The sequence below is a fragment of the Nelumbo lutea genome, chromosome 4, assembly GCF_056320005.1.
Source record: "Nelumbo lutea isolate HS-2025 chromosome 4, American lotus-T2T, whole genome shotgun sequence".
NCBI lineage: Eukaryota > Viridiplantae > Streptophyta > Magnoliopsida > Proteales > Nelumbonaceae > Nelumbo > Nelumbo lutea.
This window is the reverse complement of record NC_142687.1, coordinates 47,883,002-47,902,511: the sequence shown is the minus strand read 5'-3', so window position 1 is coordinate 47,902,511 and position 19,510 is coordinate 47,883,002. Positions and strand designations below refer to the sequence as shown.

At 39.4% G+C, this 19,510-nt stretch overlaps 1 protein-coding gene across 1 annotated transcript in view; it reads left to right on the top strand.

The window, feature by feature from the left end:
- The window catches only part of LOC148855629 (Noc2p family), a 68,355-nt gene that overhangs the window by 31,660 nt on the left and 17,185 nt on the right, over window positions 1-19,510 (top strand). Inside the window, exons 8-9 of the mRNA XM_088986738.1 lie at window positions 2,351-2,860; window positions 18,004-18,306. Coding sequence (XP_088842864.1) covers window positions 2,351-2,860; window positions 18,004-18,306 — 813 coding nt within the window. The remainder of the gene's footprint in view (window positions 1-2,350; window positions 2,861-18,003; window positions 18,307-19,510) is intronic.

The following is a 19,510-nucleotide window of genomic DNA, read 5'->3' as shown; positions in this document are numbered from 1 at the left end:
GTGCAAACACCTCCTTAATGAAGTTAGTTCAGCGCTATCCAATATCTAAACACGAGCAGGCTTGAATTTTGGCGTAAGCCCCAAACTTTTATGAGCTACATCAAATTGTTCCTCTGTTGCTGAATTTTAATATTTGAACTAAGATGTTAGTAGATGTCATGCTCATTCATGATACTCTTTACTCTTGAGGCTAGTTAGTAATCCTCTATGCTTTTTTCACCTTGTTGCAAGTGGAAGTACTCTTGAAACAACTGATTCACACAAGTGGTGTTATCTTTTCTCGAATGCATCCTTTGTGCATGTTCCCCAACTTCCTTAGCAGTGTCTAAAAACATGAAATTAACACTCACCTTAGGCTCCATGCTATTCCACAACCAGATCATGGTTTTGGCATTTTCTGCTTACAATCATCTTAATCACTGATCGTAGTTGCTCGTTTTGCATTCTTCAGTACTTTAACTTCCTCTTTGCTTGAGGAAAACGGAAAACCTCTACTGATTTGGTCCAAGGTATGAGAAGCCACAGCCGAAAACAATCCTTAAAAGCTAACTGCCACAATATACTACAGCACAGAAACCTTCTTGGTAACTTTTTGTTAGAGGGCTTATACCACACACACACATACACACCATGAACCTGTTTTTGTTAAGAAGCCCAAGAAAGAACAAGAATGTTTCCAGGGGAGATAACAGTCTGAATGTGGTTGGAGTGCTGTGATACTATGTAAATGGTATTCATTTCGTGAAAGAGTAAGAAAGAGAAGAGTGAAAAGGAGAGAACAATTGGAGAAGAAAAGCAGAGAGGAGAGGAAAAGAGCATATCCTCACCAGGCAGCCAGATCTATGCACATACATACATTTTTCTTGAAGATAAAATAAAAGAATTTATTAAAAACAAAAAGAAAGATACAAGGAAGGTGATAAGCAATCACCCGTAAGGAAAGGCCAATCCAAATTTAACTCCAATGAGACAAAAACAAACCCAAATCAACCAAAACCAGAACCAAGCTACGAAGACCCTTCTAACAAAAGCCCCTTACCATAACATTTCAATACAAGGCAAAAGGCAAAAGGAAACCAAAATACCAAACCAGCCTGGCACCCAACATAAGTCCAAGCCAGACACCCAAACGTCAACAAGCAGATTTAATCATCTTTCTCAGTTTTGAGTACAAAAAGACCACCTTTTAACCTTGTGAAGACCTTAGAGACTGGGGTCTACTGTTGTAATTTTTTGTGCTTTTGAGTTCTGAATCTTCTGACTGCATTTAGACGTCCCACCATTGTTTCAGAATTCCCCACTAATTTCTGACCCCTGTCTTCAACCATCACCCCCTCGACCACTTCTTCTGGCTCTTCTATGAAGTCCCACAACCTCCGGCAGTCACTTCCACCTCTTGCCTTGTTGAATTATCGCAATTAGGATTAATCACTGGATCTATCAGACTTTCTTTCTTCCCAAATGTTTCTTCCACAGATCTAAAGGCTTCTTTTGCGAATTCATCCCCTCCTAGAAAAAACAGACCCAAAATTTTGCTAATTTTCACTCTCCTATTTACCACTTCCTCGATGTTAATAGACTTTTCTACCATATGGGTCTCATCAATCATTGGTTCAGACTCATTTTCTTCCCCTGAATCCGCTTCCATCCCCTCTTCTCCGTTCTCCTCTAATGGGAAAGTTTTGTACTTCTTCCCCTGAATGTGTGTGTCCACATACGTACATTGATACACACTCAAAGACAGTTCTGTCCATAATTGTGGGGATAGCAACTTAATGCTGGGACAGATCTGTAAACTAACTCCTAATATAAGGTTAAATAAATAGACAAGAATACCCCTGGTTAGTTGACCACTATCAAAAACTAATAATTAATAATAGTAAATTTCTAGAAGATTTAAAAGCTCTATTTCTAAGGAACCTACAAGTGGAAAATAAATTCAATAGACTGAAAGTGCCATTTTTTCCTATCACCAAAAATTCAGAAATTGATGTGGGAATTGGGTAAGTAATTTATTTGTCCATGTATATATTTCTTTTCATTTCTTCCATATCTCAACTATTGTGCCACACCTTTTTTTGTAACAGTTAGATGCCTTAAATTTAAGCACAGGACTTGTATAAGAATTTTAGTTAGCCATCTATGATGGGCTTGGAAAGTTGGAATTTATAACATGTTGAACATGTAGAAAAGGGCCTCATAGAATGGTGCGTTGCTAATTTTTCTCATTCTTTGTCAATGGATGTCTTTGAAATTTTAAAATTATATTTCCATCTTTTGAAGTTGTGTTTTGTCATTTATTATTCGAAAATTACATTCCATTAATCTTCTTCATCCTCATCTGTAACAGTTGTCTGATGGAGACGTTGAGATAAGTAATCATGGGACTTCAATAGAAAATGGTGGTGGCTTAAATTTAAATGAGAGCAAGGTCCTGGCCAGCTCAACCATTGATTCGTGGTGTGAATTTGTTCTGAAGCAGAATAGAGTGCATGCTCTTCCTAGTCTACTAAATGGGTACAGGGCAGCATGCCACTATGGAACTGATGTAACATGTAGAAAGGTTCAAAAGAGTGAGACTTTTTGCAAGATACTGATGTTCATGCTCTGTGAAGCTGATAATATATTTCGACGACAACTAGGGATTTCAAACTCTAATTGCAAGGACACCATCTTGCCGATGATGAGCAGTTCAAAGTGGAAAACTATGAAACCACTGATTAAGTCTTATCTGAGGAGTACAGTGTTCCTTTTGAATCAGGTTACAGACTCTGGATTACTGTCCTTCACCATAACCCGCCTCAGAGCATCTGTTGTTTTCTTTACTGCTTTTCCTCCCTTGCTGCAAAGGCTTGTCAAGGTACTTATGTTTCACGTTAAAATTGTTGAAACATTTTAAGTTTCTTTTTTCTCAGTGATATATTGTTACATCTGATCAGAATTCAGAACATCAATGGTAAAAGATACTTTTTCAAACTTAAATTTATATGTAGTTTTTTTTTTATTTATTTATTTTGGTATCTGAGTGTGTTTATGTGAATGCAGGGGGTGGGGGTGGGGTTGGGAGAACTATTTTTTTGGATGATTAATATTAGATGTCTAAAACATCTATTATTGACTCTCTCTCTAAGCAGAAAATTTCTAACAGAAAAATATCAACAATAGGCTGCAGCCACAAACATTAGTTGGAAGGCAAAGAAGAGAAAATAGAAGAGGGAACAAGAATAAGTTCTACTATACTACTGGCTGTGGTAGAAACAGAAAAAATAATTCTTTGTTCAGTCTTTAGTAGGGGAAGACAATTGAATAGAATAAATTGTTCTCTACAAGACCTGTTCACAGTCTTTTGTAGACTCAAAGTGGCAACTTCCAACTAATCTTTGGTCTCTAGCTTGTACTTGCATTCAAGCTTAAGTAAAAAAAGAAACTTTCCTTTTAAACTAGCACACCAGACCTTTCTGATTCTCCTAAATATAAGAAACAAAAAATTATTAAATTGTAAGTCATCGATTACTATAAATAGTAGTGACGAAAGTTACTATAAATAGAAATGATGGGAATTACTATTAAAGCTATTAGAGTCTACTGGTCAACTTCTTGACTAGGACTTAGAGCAGTACTTGCAGAACGCCAGAACCCAAAAACCAGCCAACGTGAAGTCTTTAGTTGGGGAACTTCCAAATGCTGGATTGAGTTGAAATTCTATAATGTTAGAGTACTATAAGGATACTCCAATGCTACCAAAATTCTGCCAAACCAAGAAACATTTGACTGGTCAAATAGGCACTTCCTTTTTGGTCAGCATGCATTCTTCAGGTTGCAATCTGACCTCTTGTCTTCCATTTCTTTCTTTGCTTCCATATTTGCATCATTCCTCTCTGCCTCCTGGTTCAAAAAAAACTTGTACTCGAGTTTTGAAGTGAGGAGGAACTATTAATCTAGCCAATGCATGAAAAACAAGCTTGACATTGAGAATTGTAGGGATGAAGAAATCAACAACATTAGAATTTTTATTTGTATCTTTAGGAATTACCATTTCAACATGTTGAAAACATAGTTTTCTGTTTTCAAGGCGTCTAGGCGATGCTGGCGACACTGGGGCGCCTAGTCGCTTAGGCGATAAAATTTTATAATATAAAAATCTAACTTTTGGCTAGTTCCCTAGTTTTATATACCATTCAGCATGTATATTAATTGAAAAATAGCAATTCTTTTTATTAAGAACATTAAATTTCCTCTAAAAATGTGACAAATCATCACATCTAAAAGATACAAATCTTTTACATATATTAATTTAATTGTTATAAAAAATAATACTGCTATAATAAGGATATAATAGAGAATTTTTTATCAATTAGCAGCTAAAGAAGGTCAGCTTTATATGTAAGTATTCAAGATGAAAAGTAAAATAGAAAAATCAAGGGTGGAGTTTTTGTTTTATTTAATTAGAGAGAGAATAGAAAAAACAGAACCTCTTTATAATTCTATTCTTTCTTTCCTTTTCTTTCTTTCTTTCTTTCTTTTTCTCTCCTCAAAACCGTTTGATGTTTTAAATTTCAATAGTAAAACATTAAAACAAAGTATATTGAGATATATATCTATATATATATATATAGATATATTATAGATATATTATATATAGATATATCTATATATATTATATATGTATGTATGTATTAACACATACATTAATAAGATACAACAATATAAATGATATTAAAAAAGGTGCCGGCCTTGTCATTTTTGTTGCCTAGGCAGGCGCTTAGTTGCCTAGGCGGGTGCCTAGTCGCCTAGGCGGGTGCCTAGTCGCCTAGAAGGGCGCCTAGTTGCTAAAAGTCAAGGTGTTTGGGCTAGGTTCCCAGACAAATAGGTGATAGGGAGTTTCTCCAATTTACAACCTAATAGCTCCTTGAACCTTTCCAGTAGAGAGTCATTTACATTTAAGCCCACAATACTGCTTTTGTTGAAGTTAATTCTAAGACCAGTCACCAGATCAAAAATGTTTAACACCCTTTTTAGGTTGGAAATGTTTTCCCAATCTGCCTCCAAAAACAAGATTATGTCATCCATGAATGCCAAGTGAGATATCTGAATTTCTTCCCTAATTACCTCAAACCCTTTCAGCAGGTTTCACTCCCTCACTTTTTGGAGTAAATAACTGAGGATATCAGCTACCAAAGTGAAGAGTAGGGGGGAGAGAGGGCAACCTTGTCTCAGGCCCTTGTCAGCATTAAAATATCTAGTAGTTTCTCCATTTATTAGGATTGAAAACCAAGCAGAACTTATGCACCATCTAATCCACCTAACCATCTCTAGGGATGGCAATTTTCCCCATTTCCCTGATTCCCGTGGCGATCTGCTTCGAATGGGGTGGGGATGGGGATGATTTTCCCCCTGCAGGGACGGAGATGAGAAATTTTCATCCCTGTTAGCAGGGATGGGGAGAGCACTCCCTGCCCTGTGGGGACCCAAATCCTTGCCCCGTGGGATTCCCGCTAATATTTATGTATATATGTATTCATACGTTATATGTGTATATATACGCATATGCCTATATTTTAATATTTTTAAAAATATGATTGAATCTTTTCTAATAGGATTGTAAATTTTAATTATTATAACTTTATTTTTTGAATAAAATAAAAAACAAAAACAAAATGGTTAACATTGTAAAAAATCATAGGGAATGGGGATCCCCGTGGGGACGGGGATGGGGATAACCTTGTCCCTATTAGCAGGGACGGTGATGGAGATTTTTGTGGGGACGGGGATGGGGAGAGGCTCCCCTTCCCTGCCCCGTCCTGTTGCCATTCCTAACCATCTCCTTCCAAAGCCTCTCAGGTTTATAATCTCCACCAAGCGGTCCCATTCCACTTTGTCATAGGCCTTTTCCAGCTCCAGGTTGATTACCACCCCTGCCTTGCCACTTTGTCTTTTTTCTTCTATACATTCGTTAGCCACAAGTATATTGTCAATAATTTGTCTCCCTTCCACAAAGGCAGATTGGTTGCTTGAAATTAAATCTTTCAGCACCTCCTTTAGTCTAGTTGCCAGAACTTTAGCCACAATTTTGTATAAGCACCTCACCAAACTGATAGGTCTGAAGTCCTTAACTTCCAAGGTTCCCTCTTTCTTTGGAACTAGGGTGATAAAGGTCGAGTTGTTACCTTTATTCATGATGGCTGAAAGGTAGAAATCTGAAAGCACCTCCAACAGATCAGGCTTAATTGTATCCCAACATAACTGAAAGAAAAGAATAGGGAATCTATCTGGACCAGGAGCTCTATCACCATCCATCTTACTGCTTCCTTAATTTCTTGCTCTTAAAAGCTTCTTTCTAGCCTCAACTTTTTGTCCACCGACAACTTAGGTCCCTCCCAGTTATTCAAAGGAATTTTACAGGAACCATCTTTAACCTTTGAAAAACTACTCAATGGCTTTTGAAATTTATCATTTGTCCTCTGTCTCTCTTTGCCCCACTTTCAGCTTTGAGACATAATTTTTCCTTCTTCTCCTTGATGCATAACTATGAAAGAACATTGAATTATTGTCTCCCTCCTTCAGCCATCTCACTCGAGACCTTTGCCTCCAAAAGATTTCTTCCCTTCTTATAAGCTTCTCCCAATCCTTTTTAAGAGTTTCTCTTCTGCTTCTACCATTCTCATCCAAATTCCCCAATTGCTCTCTTTCGTCCAGTTCATCTAGCTCTTGAGTTAGCTTATTCTTGTCTTCCACAAACCTTTTAAACTCCTCTTTACCCTAGACTTTAGCTTCCCTTTTAAATGTTTTAACTTCTGCTAAAACCGAAATCCTGCCCAACCATCCACTTTGCATTCCTTCCACCATTCAGAAACTTTTTCTGAAAGTCCTTGTGAGTAGTCCAAACCTTTTCCAACTTGAAAGGTGCCTTTCCTTTTCCGTAGACTTCACTCTGTAGAGTCACCGGATAATGATCAGAGGTTCAACGGGGCTTAATAGACTGCACATAGTTGGGAAATAGTTCCTCCCAGTCATTGGATATGAGAAACCTATCCGATTTGCTGCTTGCTGCGCACTCCTGCATACTAGACCAGGTAAAGGAGCCGTTGCTAAGAGGGAGGTCTTTAAGATTGTGCCTAGCAATAAAATTTGAGAAATCCTTCATGCTTCTTGTTGAGTGGGCTTATTTATGTTGGGACGATTTATGTTTAGTTTGTTTTCTTTTATTTTAAGAAGTTGTTGGGCCTTGGGCCCATTAGTCTTTTATTTTTAAAGGAATTGTAGGTACTTAGTTAAGTTGCCGCCCTACTAGGGGCATCTTTGTAATATCCCATATTTAAGTTAATTATAAATAGAATGAGGGTCTGGCGGCTAGGGTTCATGATCACTATCCTAGTCGACCTTCTCTTTTCTTTCCTTTCCTCTGTCTATTGTTGAAATCCCCCACTTTCTCCTCTTCCTTTCACAAGAAGCTTGGCCGAAATCAGCACATAAGGCTTTCTACTTGGTATCAGAGCAGGTTGAAGGTTCTTGAAGAGATTCATTCCTGCAGCTCTAGATCGGCTGACTGCATGGAGATTTAAGAGGCTGATCGAAGCTTTCAGGTAAGCCCAGTTTTTGGATTTTCTTGATGGATTTGTATGCCCTATAGCTGGTCTAGGGTTTCTCATCAGAATCATGAAAAATTGGAGAAAGGGGAAGAGTCCTGATTTTGTTGGACTCTTCAATTTTGACCTAGGTAGTGGCGCCCTATTTTTTTAGGGTTCCTTTGGGTTTTTTGTAAGGGGCGATTCAAGTTCCATGTGGTTTGGAGGCTCTCTAGAGAGGGCGGTTGCTTCTTCTCTCTCTTCTCCCCTTCCTACCGAAAAGGAATCTTTTGTGGGAAGAAAGTCCAGGACACCAAAGGAGTGTCGTTGGTTCCAGAAGGTATTTTGTTTGTTCTTGTTGCTTTTTTTAGCTGTTTTTTGTACCTCTTTGAGACACATGGAGGGACATAGAGTTGAATATAAGCCCGGGAATGAAATGAGACCAGCAGGAGGAGGTGCTGGAGACCCCTTTGGAGTCAGAACCATTACTACAGTTAGGTTGGATGGTACAAATTACTTGGAATGGTTCCAATCTGCAAAGATGGCCATTGGGGCTTGTGGAAAATTGGGGTATATTACTGGTGAAGAGGTAAAACCTGAAACTGGCAACTTCCGGTGAGTGCAAGAAAATTATACGGTAATGACATGGTTGTGTAATTCTATGTTGCCACATATAAGTAAAAACTTTTTATGGGAAAACACTGCTAAGGACATATGGGATGGGGTTGCAGAGACCTATTCACAGAGGGAGAATGTTGCTAGGGCTTATCAACTGAGAAATCAAATTATTGCCACAAGGCAGGGAGATAGATCTGTTGCAGCCTATTTTTTAGTCCTTAAGACCTTGTGGCAGGAGATCGACCATCTAGAAACCTTTTCTTGGGAAACCACCAAGGATGCAGCTACCTATCAAAGACATTTAGAGAAGTATAGGGTGTTCGAATTCCTTGTTGGTCTTAACCCTGAGTATGACATTGCACGACAACATCTTCTTTCCAGGGACAGTGTCACTTTCTCCCAAGCATATGCCTTTGTGTCAGGAGAGGAGTGTAGGAGGGATGTAATGATGAAAAATCTCAGTTCTGATCAGTCTGCTATGGTAAGTGATGTGAAACTTAAACAGAATGGCAATGAAAACAAAAGGGAAGACAAAAGGGACTTGGTCTGTGACTACTGTAAGAAGCCTAAGCATACAAGAGACACTTGTTGGAAGCTTCATCCACATCTTGTACCGACCAGATTGAAGAATAAGAAAGGAAATGCACACATGGCGGTTACCGGTGATACTCCGGCCCCCCTTACTACAGCTGCTTTGGAGTCCGTTGCAGCTATTGCAGTAAGGGCTGTGCTTGAGAGGTTTGGGTTACTTTTGAATCAGAGGGGTACAACTAGTTCCAGTTCAGCCGTAAGCGGACAACAAGGTACAGGTGGAGCTCACTCTATCTCCTTTGCCTACACAGGTAGTTCACATGTCACTGCAAACTATGCTACTTCAGGTAAGGAGATCTCCTTGGATTATAGACTCTGGAGCCTTAGAGCATATGACCCATTGCTCCACTATTTTCTCCTCTTATCAGCTCTGTTCTGGCAGAGATAGGGTCTCCACAGCTGACGGATCCCATGTTCCTATTGCTGGGAAGGGATCTGTCAAGATTAATGATTCTATTTGCTTACCCTCTGTCCTCCATGTTCCTAGATTGAGCACTAATTTGTTATCTATTAGTAGTTTGACTAAGAATCTAAACTACTTAGTGATTTTTTCTCCTGGACGCTGTATTTTGCAAGATCTGGATTCAAAGAGGACGATTGGGAGTGGTCGTGAAGTGAATGGAATCTACCTCCTGGATGCTCTCCCTCTTCACCAAAGCCATCATGTTTACAGAGATAGTGAGTCAAAATCTGTGGGTTAGATTATGGTTTGGCACAACCGTCTGGGTCATTTATCCTTTTCTTCTTTGAGTTGTTTGTTTCCAAAATTGTTCGAGTCTATGAGTCTGTCAAGTTTGAAGTGTGAGGGTTGTGAACTTGGAGAGCATTGTAGACATTCTTTTAAACCTAGTAATAAAAGATGTTCTTCTCCCTTTGATGTTATTCATTCGGATGTGTGGGGCCTTTATCATGTTCCCTCTATGGGTGGCTATTGCTATTTTCTCCTGTTTGTGGATGATTTCTCTTGATATTCCTAGATTTACCTGATGAAATCATGCGATGAAGTACCATCATTGGTGAGGCAATTCCACTAGATGATACTAACACAGTTTGGGACAGGAATAAAGATGTTTAGATCTGACAATGCTAGAGAATATTTTGAGAGACATCTTGCCTTATATCTGTTGGAGTATGGTGTTATTCATCAGAGCAATTACTCTTATAGTCCACAGCAGAATGGTGTTGCAGAGAGGAAGAACAGACACATCGTTGAGACGGCAAGAAGCATGATGATCACAACCACAGTTTCGATTTGTTTTTGGGGTGATGCAGTTCTCACGGCAGTATATCTGATTAATAGAGTGCCCTCTCGTGTACTCGGATTCAGGACCCCATTCAGCCTTCTTTTTCCTCAAGGGGAGATGTTTCATATTCCTCTAAGGATATTTGGATGTGTCTGCTTTGCACATATTCTTGGTCCTCACCGTTCGGAGCTTTATCCCAAAGCAAAGAATTGTGTTTTCCTTGGATATGCAGAGAATCAGAAAGGGTACTGCTGCTATGATCCAGTCTCTGGGAACCAATATGTTACTATGGATGTTTCCTTTTTTGAATCCACGTACTTCTTCTCAAAGGATCCTTCTCATGGGGAGTGTTTTGGGGAAGTAAGTCAACAGTCTATCCCTCTCCAGTTCTAGTTCCTGTGTCTACTCCTATGCTTGACCACCACCCGATGTCACCCACCTTGCCACCTCCTTTGTGTTCCATCTCACAGCATTACTCACGGCAGAGACTTCATAAGGCGGTTGATTCCACTACAGCAGAACTCACACCACTTCCTGCCAATCCCTTGGAGACTCCAGATTCGACTGATATGGATTCAGGTATTCCTCTTGATCCCACTATTTTAGTTCCCATTGATCCTACTGACACTGTTACATATAACCTTGATCTCCCTATTGTTCTTAGAAAAGGGAAGAGAAAGTGCACTGCCCATTGTATCTCACAGTACTTATCCTACAGTGGACTTTCTCCTTCCTATCGTGCTTTTCTCTCTTCTCTTGATTCAGTGTCTATACCCAAGGGTGTTGGTGAGGCTCTCTCCAAACCCGAGTGGAAGACAGCTATGCAGGAAGAGATGGAGGCTTTGATTAAGAATCAGACATGGGAGATTGTGGACCTACCAGATGGCAAGGAGATAGTTGGATGCAGATGTGTTTACACAGTAAAGTATAAGGCAGATGGAAGTATAGAGAGGTACAAGGCAAGACTTGTTGCAAAAGGATACACACTGACCTATGGCATTGATTATCTAGAGACATTTGTGCCAGTTGCAAAGATGACCTCTATTCGGATACTCCTTTCCCTTGCTGCCTCATACTCTTGGCCTTTGTTTCAACTGGATGTAAAGAATGCGTTCCTAAATGGGGATCTGCAAGAAGAGGTGCATATGGATCTTCCAGCTGGTTTTTATGATAATGCTGAAAAGGGAAATGTGTGCAAGCTGAAGAAGTCACTATATGGCTTGAAACAATCTCCCAGAGCATGGTTTGACAAATTCAGAAAGGCCCTGATTGTTTTTGGCTACACTCAAACTCAATCTGATCACACCTTGTTTGTGAAACGCAGGGGATCTTTGGTGTCAATCCTAATTGTTTATGTGGATGACATTGTTGTCACTGGGAATGATCTGAGTGAGATAGATAGTCTGAAGAGGAACCTGCATAAGGAATTTGAGATTAAGGATCTTGGAGAACTAAGATACTTCTTAGGCATTGAAGTTGCAAGATCGAAACATGCAATTTTTATCTTTCAAAGGAAGTATGTCTTGGACCTTCTCCAAGAGACAGGGAAGCTTGGAACGAAGGCAGCTAGCACCTCCATTGATCAGAACCATAGAATCAGTGCATTGGAAGGTGAAACGGTGAAGGACCTTGGGAGATACCAAAGACCTTTGGGTCAGCTACTATACTTGTGTATGACAAGACCGGACATCTCCTATGCAGTAAGTGTAGTGAGTCAATACATGCATGCTCCACGAGATCAGCATTGGAAGGCAGTTGACAGGATCCTTGCATATTTGAAGGGACATCCAGGCAGAGGCATATTGTTTACTGATCATGGACAACTGAAACTAGAGACCTATACAGATGCGGATTGGGCAGGATGCCTTGATGACAGAAGGTCAACTTCAGGAGTGTGCACCCTAGTTGGGGGTAACCTAGTCTCATGGAAGAGTAAAAAACAAACAGTTGTAGCAAGATCAAGTGCAGAAGCAGAATATAGGGCCATGGCACATGGAGTTTCAGAACTTCTCTGGATCCATTCTCTGTTAAAAGAAATCAGTGTACAGGCAGAAGAACCTATGATGCTATACTGCGATAACCAGGCAGCAATCAATATTGCCCATAATCCAGTCCAGCATGACCGTACTAAGCACATTGAAGTAGATAGACATTTTATCAGAGAAAGGGTAACTTTTGGAGAAGTTTGTCTTCCATACATTTCTTCTGATTTGCAACTTGCTGATGCTCTCACAAAAGGTGTTGCGAAGAATAAGCTGGAACATGATCTACGCAAGTTGGGAATGTGTGACATCTATTCCCAACTTGAGGGGGAGTGTTGAGTGGGCTAATTTATGTTGGGCCGATTTATGTTTAGTTTGTTTTCTTTAATTTTAAGAGGTTGTTGGGCCTTGGGCCCATTAGTCTTATTTTTAAAGGAATTATAAGTACTTAGTTAAGTTGCCGCCCTACTAGGGGCATCTTTGTAATATCCCATATTTAAGTTAATTATAAATAGAATGAGGGTCTGGCGGCTAGGGTTCATGATCACTATCCTAGTTGACCTTCTTCTCTTTTCTTCCCTTTCCTCTGTCTATTGCTGAAATCCCCAACTTTCTCCTCTTCCTTTCACAAGAAGCTTGGCTGAAATCAGCACACAAGGCTTTCTACTCTTCTTGCTACTCTCCTACAGTTTGAACTCTTACTACAATACCTCGTGACATTGAAGTCACCACCAACACACCAAAGCAGGTCCTTAGATTCATGCAGAGAATCCAATTCCTCTGATTATCTTCCTCTCTAAGATGGAGAATTAAGCCCATACACGCCTATCAGAATCCAATTGATCCCATCAGAAATGTTTGTGAAATGGATAGAAATGGAAAGCTCCCCTTTGTCTACTTCTAATCCAGTAACCGCCTCTTCTTTCCAAACAATAAGTATTCCACCCGCTGTCCTCGTTGCTGGGAGATTTGCCCATTTTCTTCCTTTGATTCCCCAAATTGCTTTAATTAACTTTCTGTTAATGACTTCTTTCTTTGTTTCTTGTAAAATTACTATGTCTGGTTCCTTAGGGTATCCTTAACCATGCTGATTTCAGGTCCTACTCCCTGGTCGACAAAACCACATTGAATTCTTTTGATCTCTCTGTTTGTTTCTTTGTTCCCTGCTTCTTCCGATTTCTTTCCTTTACTATTTCCCTTTATATCTCTCTTCTGCTTAATGCCTGCCCCATTGTTCTCTGTGTCATCGAATATCCGGCAAGTCTTCGAAAACTGAGTAACTCCTTGGTTGCAGAGACTTGCTGATGGTTGGGATACAAGGCCACCTTCACCTGAAACACAAGAAACAAAAGGAGTGGAGTGAGGCTTAGAGGTAGAGAAACCAGGAGAAGAAGTAGCTAATGTGTTACAAGCTAGGGGGTCAATCAGAGAGCTTGGAAGGGTGTTTGCCACAAATTCCATCTTTCTTCCTCTCTCTGTGTTTATCTTCAGATAGACTGTAGTTTGGATTAACTAGCTGTATCGGCTTCAGGATATCCACACTTCCCCAATTTCCTCTGTTCTCGAACAATGCTTGAACTCTTTCTAGAGCTACCTCCTGACCGTTGACCTCTGCATCGGATTCGTACGAACTTGACTCTGAATCAGACTCCACCTCCAACTCTCCCCTCTCCGAACTCGAGCTGCCTAAAGATAATGGTGTGGGAGGGCGATTAACCCCCCTTCTCCGCTAGAGAGAGGTGTTTCTGGAAAACCTTATCCAGAGGGTAGAGGGTTAGCAGGGGGGTTGTTCTCGTCAGCTTGGTCAAATTGGGCTTTTGTCTTTATTCGTCCCAATCTCTCAGATCTGTCTGGAACTAAAAAAGAGGGTCGGGTTTTGAGTGGGTTATCCTCTGCTTCTGGCTTTCTTTTTCCCCTTTAGCATCCTTTTGCTTAAGATTTGAATTTTGAGTGGAGTTTCCTTTTCTTCTGCGAGCTTCCTAAAATAGTTGCTGCGCTTGGCTTTGCTTCTTCCCAACGTAACCTCTTCTGTTGCAGGTTGATTGTGCACCCCATGCAAATTCACCTGATTGGCAGGTGACGCTGTGACTCTCCTTGACTTGCCACGTGTGCTGGACCCAGGCTGGTGAGTTGACTCAGTTTCTTCCTCCCCAGGCTTGTTCTTCTTCCTCTCGACCTTGACTGAACAGCGGAAACCAGACTTCTCTGTCAAGAATGGGAACTACACGAGGTATTGCAAACACTCCTTTCCCTTTCACCCTAATCCTGGCAAACCGAAGCTCCTGGAAATCTCTCATTCGATTGTCAATGACTTCCAGTCCTCCATAGAGACTTCCTATTAGGTTAAGCATCTCCACTGTCCACAGATGAAAGGGGAGGCCATGTGTCACTATCCAGCCATTAAAACTCAGATTTGCAAAGTTTTCATTCATTTTCAGTCACCACCAATCAATCAACACCTACTTCCCATACACAAAAACTGATCCCAACCTTGTCCACTTGCTGACTGTCTCCTTTGACGGGACAATGCCCACCACCTTGTTTGTTTCAAAAGGTGTCAGAGTTAACATCGTCGGGGAATGCAGGTTCGCTGAGAGGCCAAATTTCATGTCTCTTCAACTTACGTCCTCTAGCTTGGTGCACACGAAGGCTGACTTCCAATTTCCAAACGGACCAAGTCTGTGGACCATGGATATGAAAGCTCTTCCTCCGACCATCGCCACTCTGCTTCTTCCTTTCTCTAAAACTGGAAATTCTTCCGCCGATGGGGGAACAACTTCTGGTCTTTCCTTTCTGGCTAGAAACAAACTCAGAGCCTTTGACATCGTTTCCCACCCTAAAGTGTTAGCTTCTTGAGGAATACAAAGTATACCCTATGGTTTCTAAAACTACTTGTATATACCTTGTTTAATGGCCCCATTTGACACAAATAGGTCATCAGTCATTGAAATGTTTAGGGCTGTTATCACGTGCCTCATACATTTGGTAATCCCGGTTTCGCCCCTCTACACTTGCTTGAACTGTGAAACCCAAACCCCAGCGGACTTCGTGGGTTGCGACGAATCGAAAAATGGCTTCCAAGCAAGGTATGTTAGAGTTCCCAGTGAGATCCCAGATCTGTGGAAGTGTCTCAATTCATCAAAAAAGTAGCAGGCTTGATCCTCCACCTTTTGGAGACCGCTGGATATTGGGTGGTTAAAATTAAACTCAGAACGAAGGGAATATAAGAGAACATCTAATAAAAAACAGGGGAAGATAAATAAATACTACCTGAATCAATTAAAGAGGTAAGCTGTTCACAGTGGAAAGAGGACGAAAATAAGAGAACATCTCTAAACTTTTCAATCAGTTGCTGACAGTGGGAAGAGGATGGAAATACAGAGAGGTCTGACTATTTAGCTTTTGCTCTATCACCACTCTGCTTCTTCCTTTCTCTAAAACTGGAAGCTCCTCCATCGATGGGGGATAACTTCTGGTCTTTCCTTTCTGGCTAGAAATGAACTCAGAGCCTTTGACATCGTTTCCCACCCTAAAGTGTTAGCTTCTTGAGGAATACAAAGTATACCCTATGGTTTCTAAAACTACTTATATATACCTTGTTTAATGGCCCCATTTGATACAAATAGGTCATCAGTCGCTGAAATGTTTGAGGTTGTTATCACGTGCATCATACATTTATGGTAATTCCGGTTTCGCCCCTCTACGCTTGCTTGAACTGTGAAACCCAAACCCCAATGGTGAAGGAAAAATTTAGAAAACTTGGAAAAACTTTCATTTCTTTCATTAGTCTACTCTCTCATTTTGTTGTTATTCTGACCGTCTGAATGAGGGTGAAGTTATCTTTTTATAACTTAGCTTAGATCTTGTAACAGAGAATTTTCCTGATCTGTTGTCTTCTTGTTATCTTTTTATACGCTTGCTTTCACCCTCATTCGGATGGTCAAAATCACAATAGGTGAAGGAAAAATGTAGAAAACTTGAAAAAACTTTCATTTCTTTCATTAGTCTACTCTCTCGTTTTGTTGTGATTCTGACCGTCTGAATGAGGGTGAAGTTATCTTTTTGTAGCTTAGCTTAGATCTTATAACAGAGAAATTTCCTGATCTTTTGTCTTCTTGTTGTAGAAGAACATTTTGTTTGAGGTAAGTCATTAAGCAATTATGCCAGGTCAAAACATGAAGTTGTCAGGCTAGGTTGTCATGTGGTTACACTTGATGTTGACAATTTATTATTTTTTCTTTATTTAGTACTTGTGTCTATTTTTGCATCAATAGGTATCTTTTGTACCCTATTTTGACATTGCATTTGGTTTGCAATTTCTACTTCATAAATTATGAATCAAATTCAAACCTAACCCCATGCTTTGCAAGTGGAACCTCATTCACAGTTAACGAAATTATCCCAACTCACAACTCACATCACATGTTCACTCCTATTTTTTCACATTATACTACTATAACCATAATTCACATATCTACTTTCTGAGGCTTTGACAGCATATCCTGTTTCTTTTTCACGAAACCCAATTTCTCCATGAACTATATCATATCCTATACTTCTTTCCTCCATATGCCCATTTAGATCTCCTATAAAAAATCTCTTTTTATTTAGTATTTCTTGGATTAATTCTTGGCAAAATTGATGGTGCATGAACTGCACCGTGAAAATGCTTGAACCAGTGATAAGCAACATGCTACAGTTGAATATTTAATGTGCTAAAGCCATTAATGGTAAGTATTCCTTGTGAAATGTGAACCAAAGAATAATAAGTAGACTGTGTGATGTCTTTAATGTGATTAGTTGAAATTTTGATATAAAGTGCAGCAAATATTTGAAATGCACTGTAATCGGACTTTTAATTCTTCTAAGTTTTCCAAAATGTTTTTGTTTTTTTTTTTTTTTTTTTTTTGATCTTCTAGACCCATTTGAGGTTCATAAGTAGCAATTATGTTAATTTTTTCCTTACCTAAAAAGGGTATTACTCAATGCTGGTTTTGGCTATATGTGGTCTTGGGATGGGTGCATAAGTGCCGATTATGTTAATTTTTTCCTTACCTAAAGGGTTCCTTTATTTGGGCTTGGGAAGGACAATCTAAGACGAGCTCACATTGATAGAAGTAAAATTTTATGACACTTTTAAGACCACCATTGCCATATTGGATAAAGTGGGCTGTCAATAAACTTGCTTAGAAATAACAGAAATATGTGCCTTATAGAGCACTTATAAATAGCTCTATTTTGTGCCAAGATTAGGGATAACCGTAGAAAATGACTGTTCCAATGAGGATTGTCTTGGTACAAGTAGAAGGATCTAAAAAAGCAAAGAGAGAACCAAAGAGAATATTGTCTGAAGTGGTAAAAATTATCCAAGGATGTATAATTTGACAGAAAACATAGCTCTTGATGGAGCACAACAAGATTCATGTAGCTAAACCCCAAATAGGTAGGATTGTATCTTGATTGAGTTGAATATTTTTAAGAGTGTAATGTATTGGGATGTTGACGAAGATTACAGGCACTTATTTCTAAACTCTTCAATGGAAAAAAAATTGGGGTTTACTCTTATGTTAAGTGTGAATTTGAGAGTTGAGACATTCATAGTTGCCTCATTATGTACTTAAATGGTAGCCTTCCATTAAGTTTGAAGGAAGAACTTAAATCTCATGCAACTTAAGCCATTTAGTGTTTTTAGGGCATATAGAAGGAAAGAAACAGAAGTTTATTTAAATGCATTCTGAGATTTCTTCTACATATATGCAGAAATGTATATAGCTTTTATTTTTTTTCATTTACTTAGTTAAATTGATGCCTTAATCAACATCCCGAGTTATCATCTAAATCACTTCATAATAGGTTGTTTATATCTATGATATGCCTCTGTGTGCAAATCAGATTCCAAAGCCTGCTCCGACTCCATGTCCATATTGTTCATGAATATTACACTATATACCAGTCCCTTGATTGGTAGAAATTGCATCTTTTAACGCTACAAATTGGATGCAGGTCGCAGTTCAGCTGTGGGCAACTGGGGGAGGGACTGTATCATCATCTGCCTTTTTTGTCATGCATGATTTGGCTTGTTTGTGCAGTTCAGATTTTCTAGACCCCTGTTTGGCAAAGGCATATAAAGCCTTTATTGCACACTGCAAGTTTGTGGAACCAGCTAATATGAAACATATGCAGTTTCTTGGAGACTCCTTTGTTGATCTGTGTTCTGTAGACATACTGAAATCTTATAGCAAGGCACTGTTGTTTATCCAAGAACTAGCCAAGATATTGCAGCATGGTCTAACAACAAAGAAGAAGGTAAGCACCAGTTGATACACAGTGACGATTCCAAATTAATATTTTTGGTGGTATAGCTTATAATGTTCATCTCCCAAGGTTGAACTCATCATTTATTGGGCCTTCACTTAGTATCTATGTAATTTTCAGAATGAATAAGCATAACCACCTCCTTTCCACCCCTTGCCTCGACAACATTCACTACAATTCCTCACTTCTTGGAAGTTTTTAGTGGTATAGCTTATAATGTTCACCATCCAAGCAGCCAGGGGGGAGGAACATTCAACTAAAAATTCTCCCCGTTCAAACCAAGAAGTGAGGTAGTTATCTGATGAGCAGGCTTATTGTGTCCCTATTGATATGAACAAAAGAACCCACATCCAAATCTGTATATTACAACTTAGTATTGTCCAATAAAATAAAACATCCCTAAGGGATATCAAAGTCCAGATTGCAAAAGGCCTGTATATCTATCATGGAGTCAGAGTTCACTCTTAGGGCTCACCAACCTTTCCTTTACCAAAACTGAGAATCAAATGCAATTCAGCTTCAATATCACCATGTTTAACCAAAAAGGATCTGCACCTGCAACAAAAAAATTGTTATAAGATGAACAAACCAAACCAATTGAAGCATGACTCAAGTTTTTCATCACACTGGAAATGAAAAAGACCAGGTGATTTAGAACTAGAGATATCAATCGGATCTTCTTATCTGATTTGCTTCGAGTTGTTGCAGATCCAATTGATCTATTAACCATCCAGAATACAGACTTTTCACAGTTTTTAAAATTGAGAGAATTTCTAGAATACAATATGTAGTACCTTGCCACAGTGACCCATTCCAGGAACTCTACTCAATTACTAGAATGCAAAAGGAAGGTGATTCAAAATGGACCAAGGATCTGAGAAAGACTCAAGAGAATGATGAAATCAAATGCCCTGGTTAGACCCAATGAATTGCCTAAGAAGACTCCACATGAAAAGCCTATAACGAGGGTGTATTTTAAGCTTCCAAACATGCCTCAGATTTTTAACTATCTCCTGGTAAAAGCTTTTGCTCCTTACTTGCTATTAATGCAGTAGGATTTTAAGTTACAGTTACTTTCCCTATAAGGTCTCCAAACCCATTGCCCTTGAGTATTATTCCTCAATATATGGGCATTGAGAATGTTCCTGGTAATATCCTAACTAAAGAAAGATTTGTTTTCTCTGGCACCAACTAG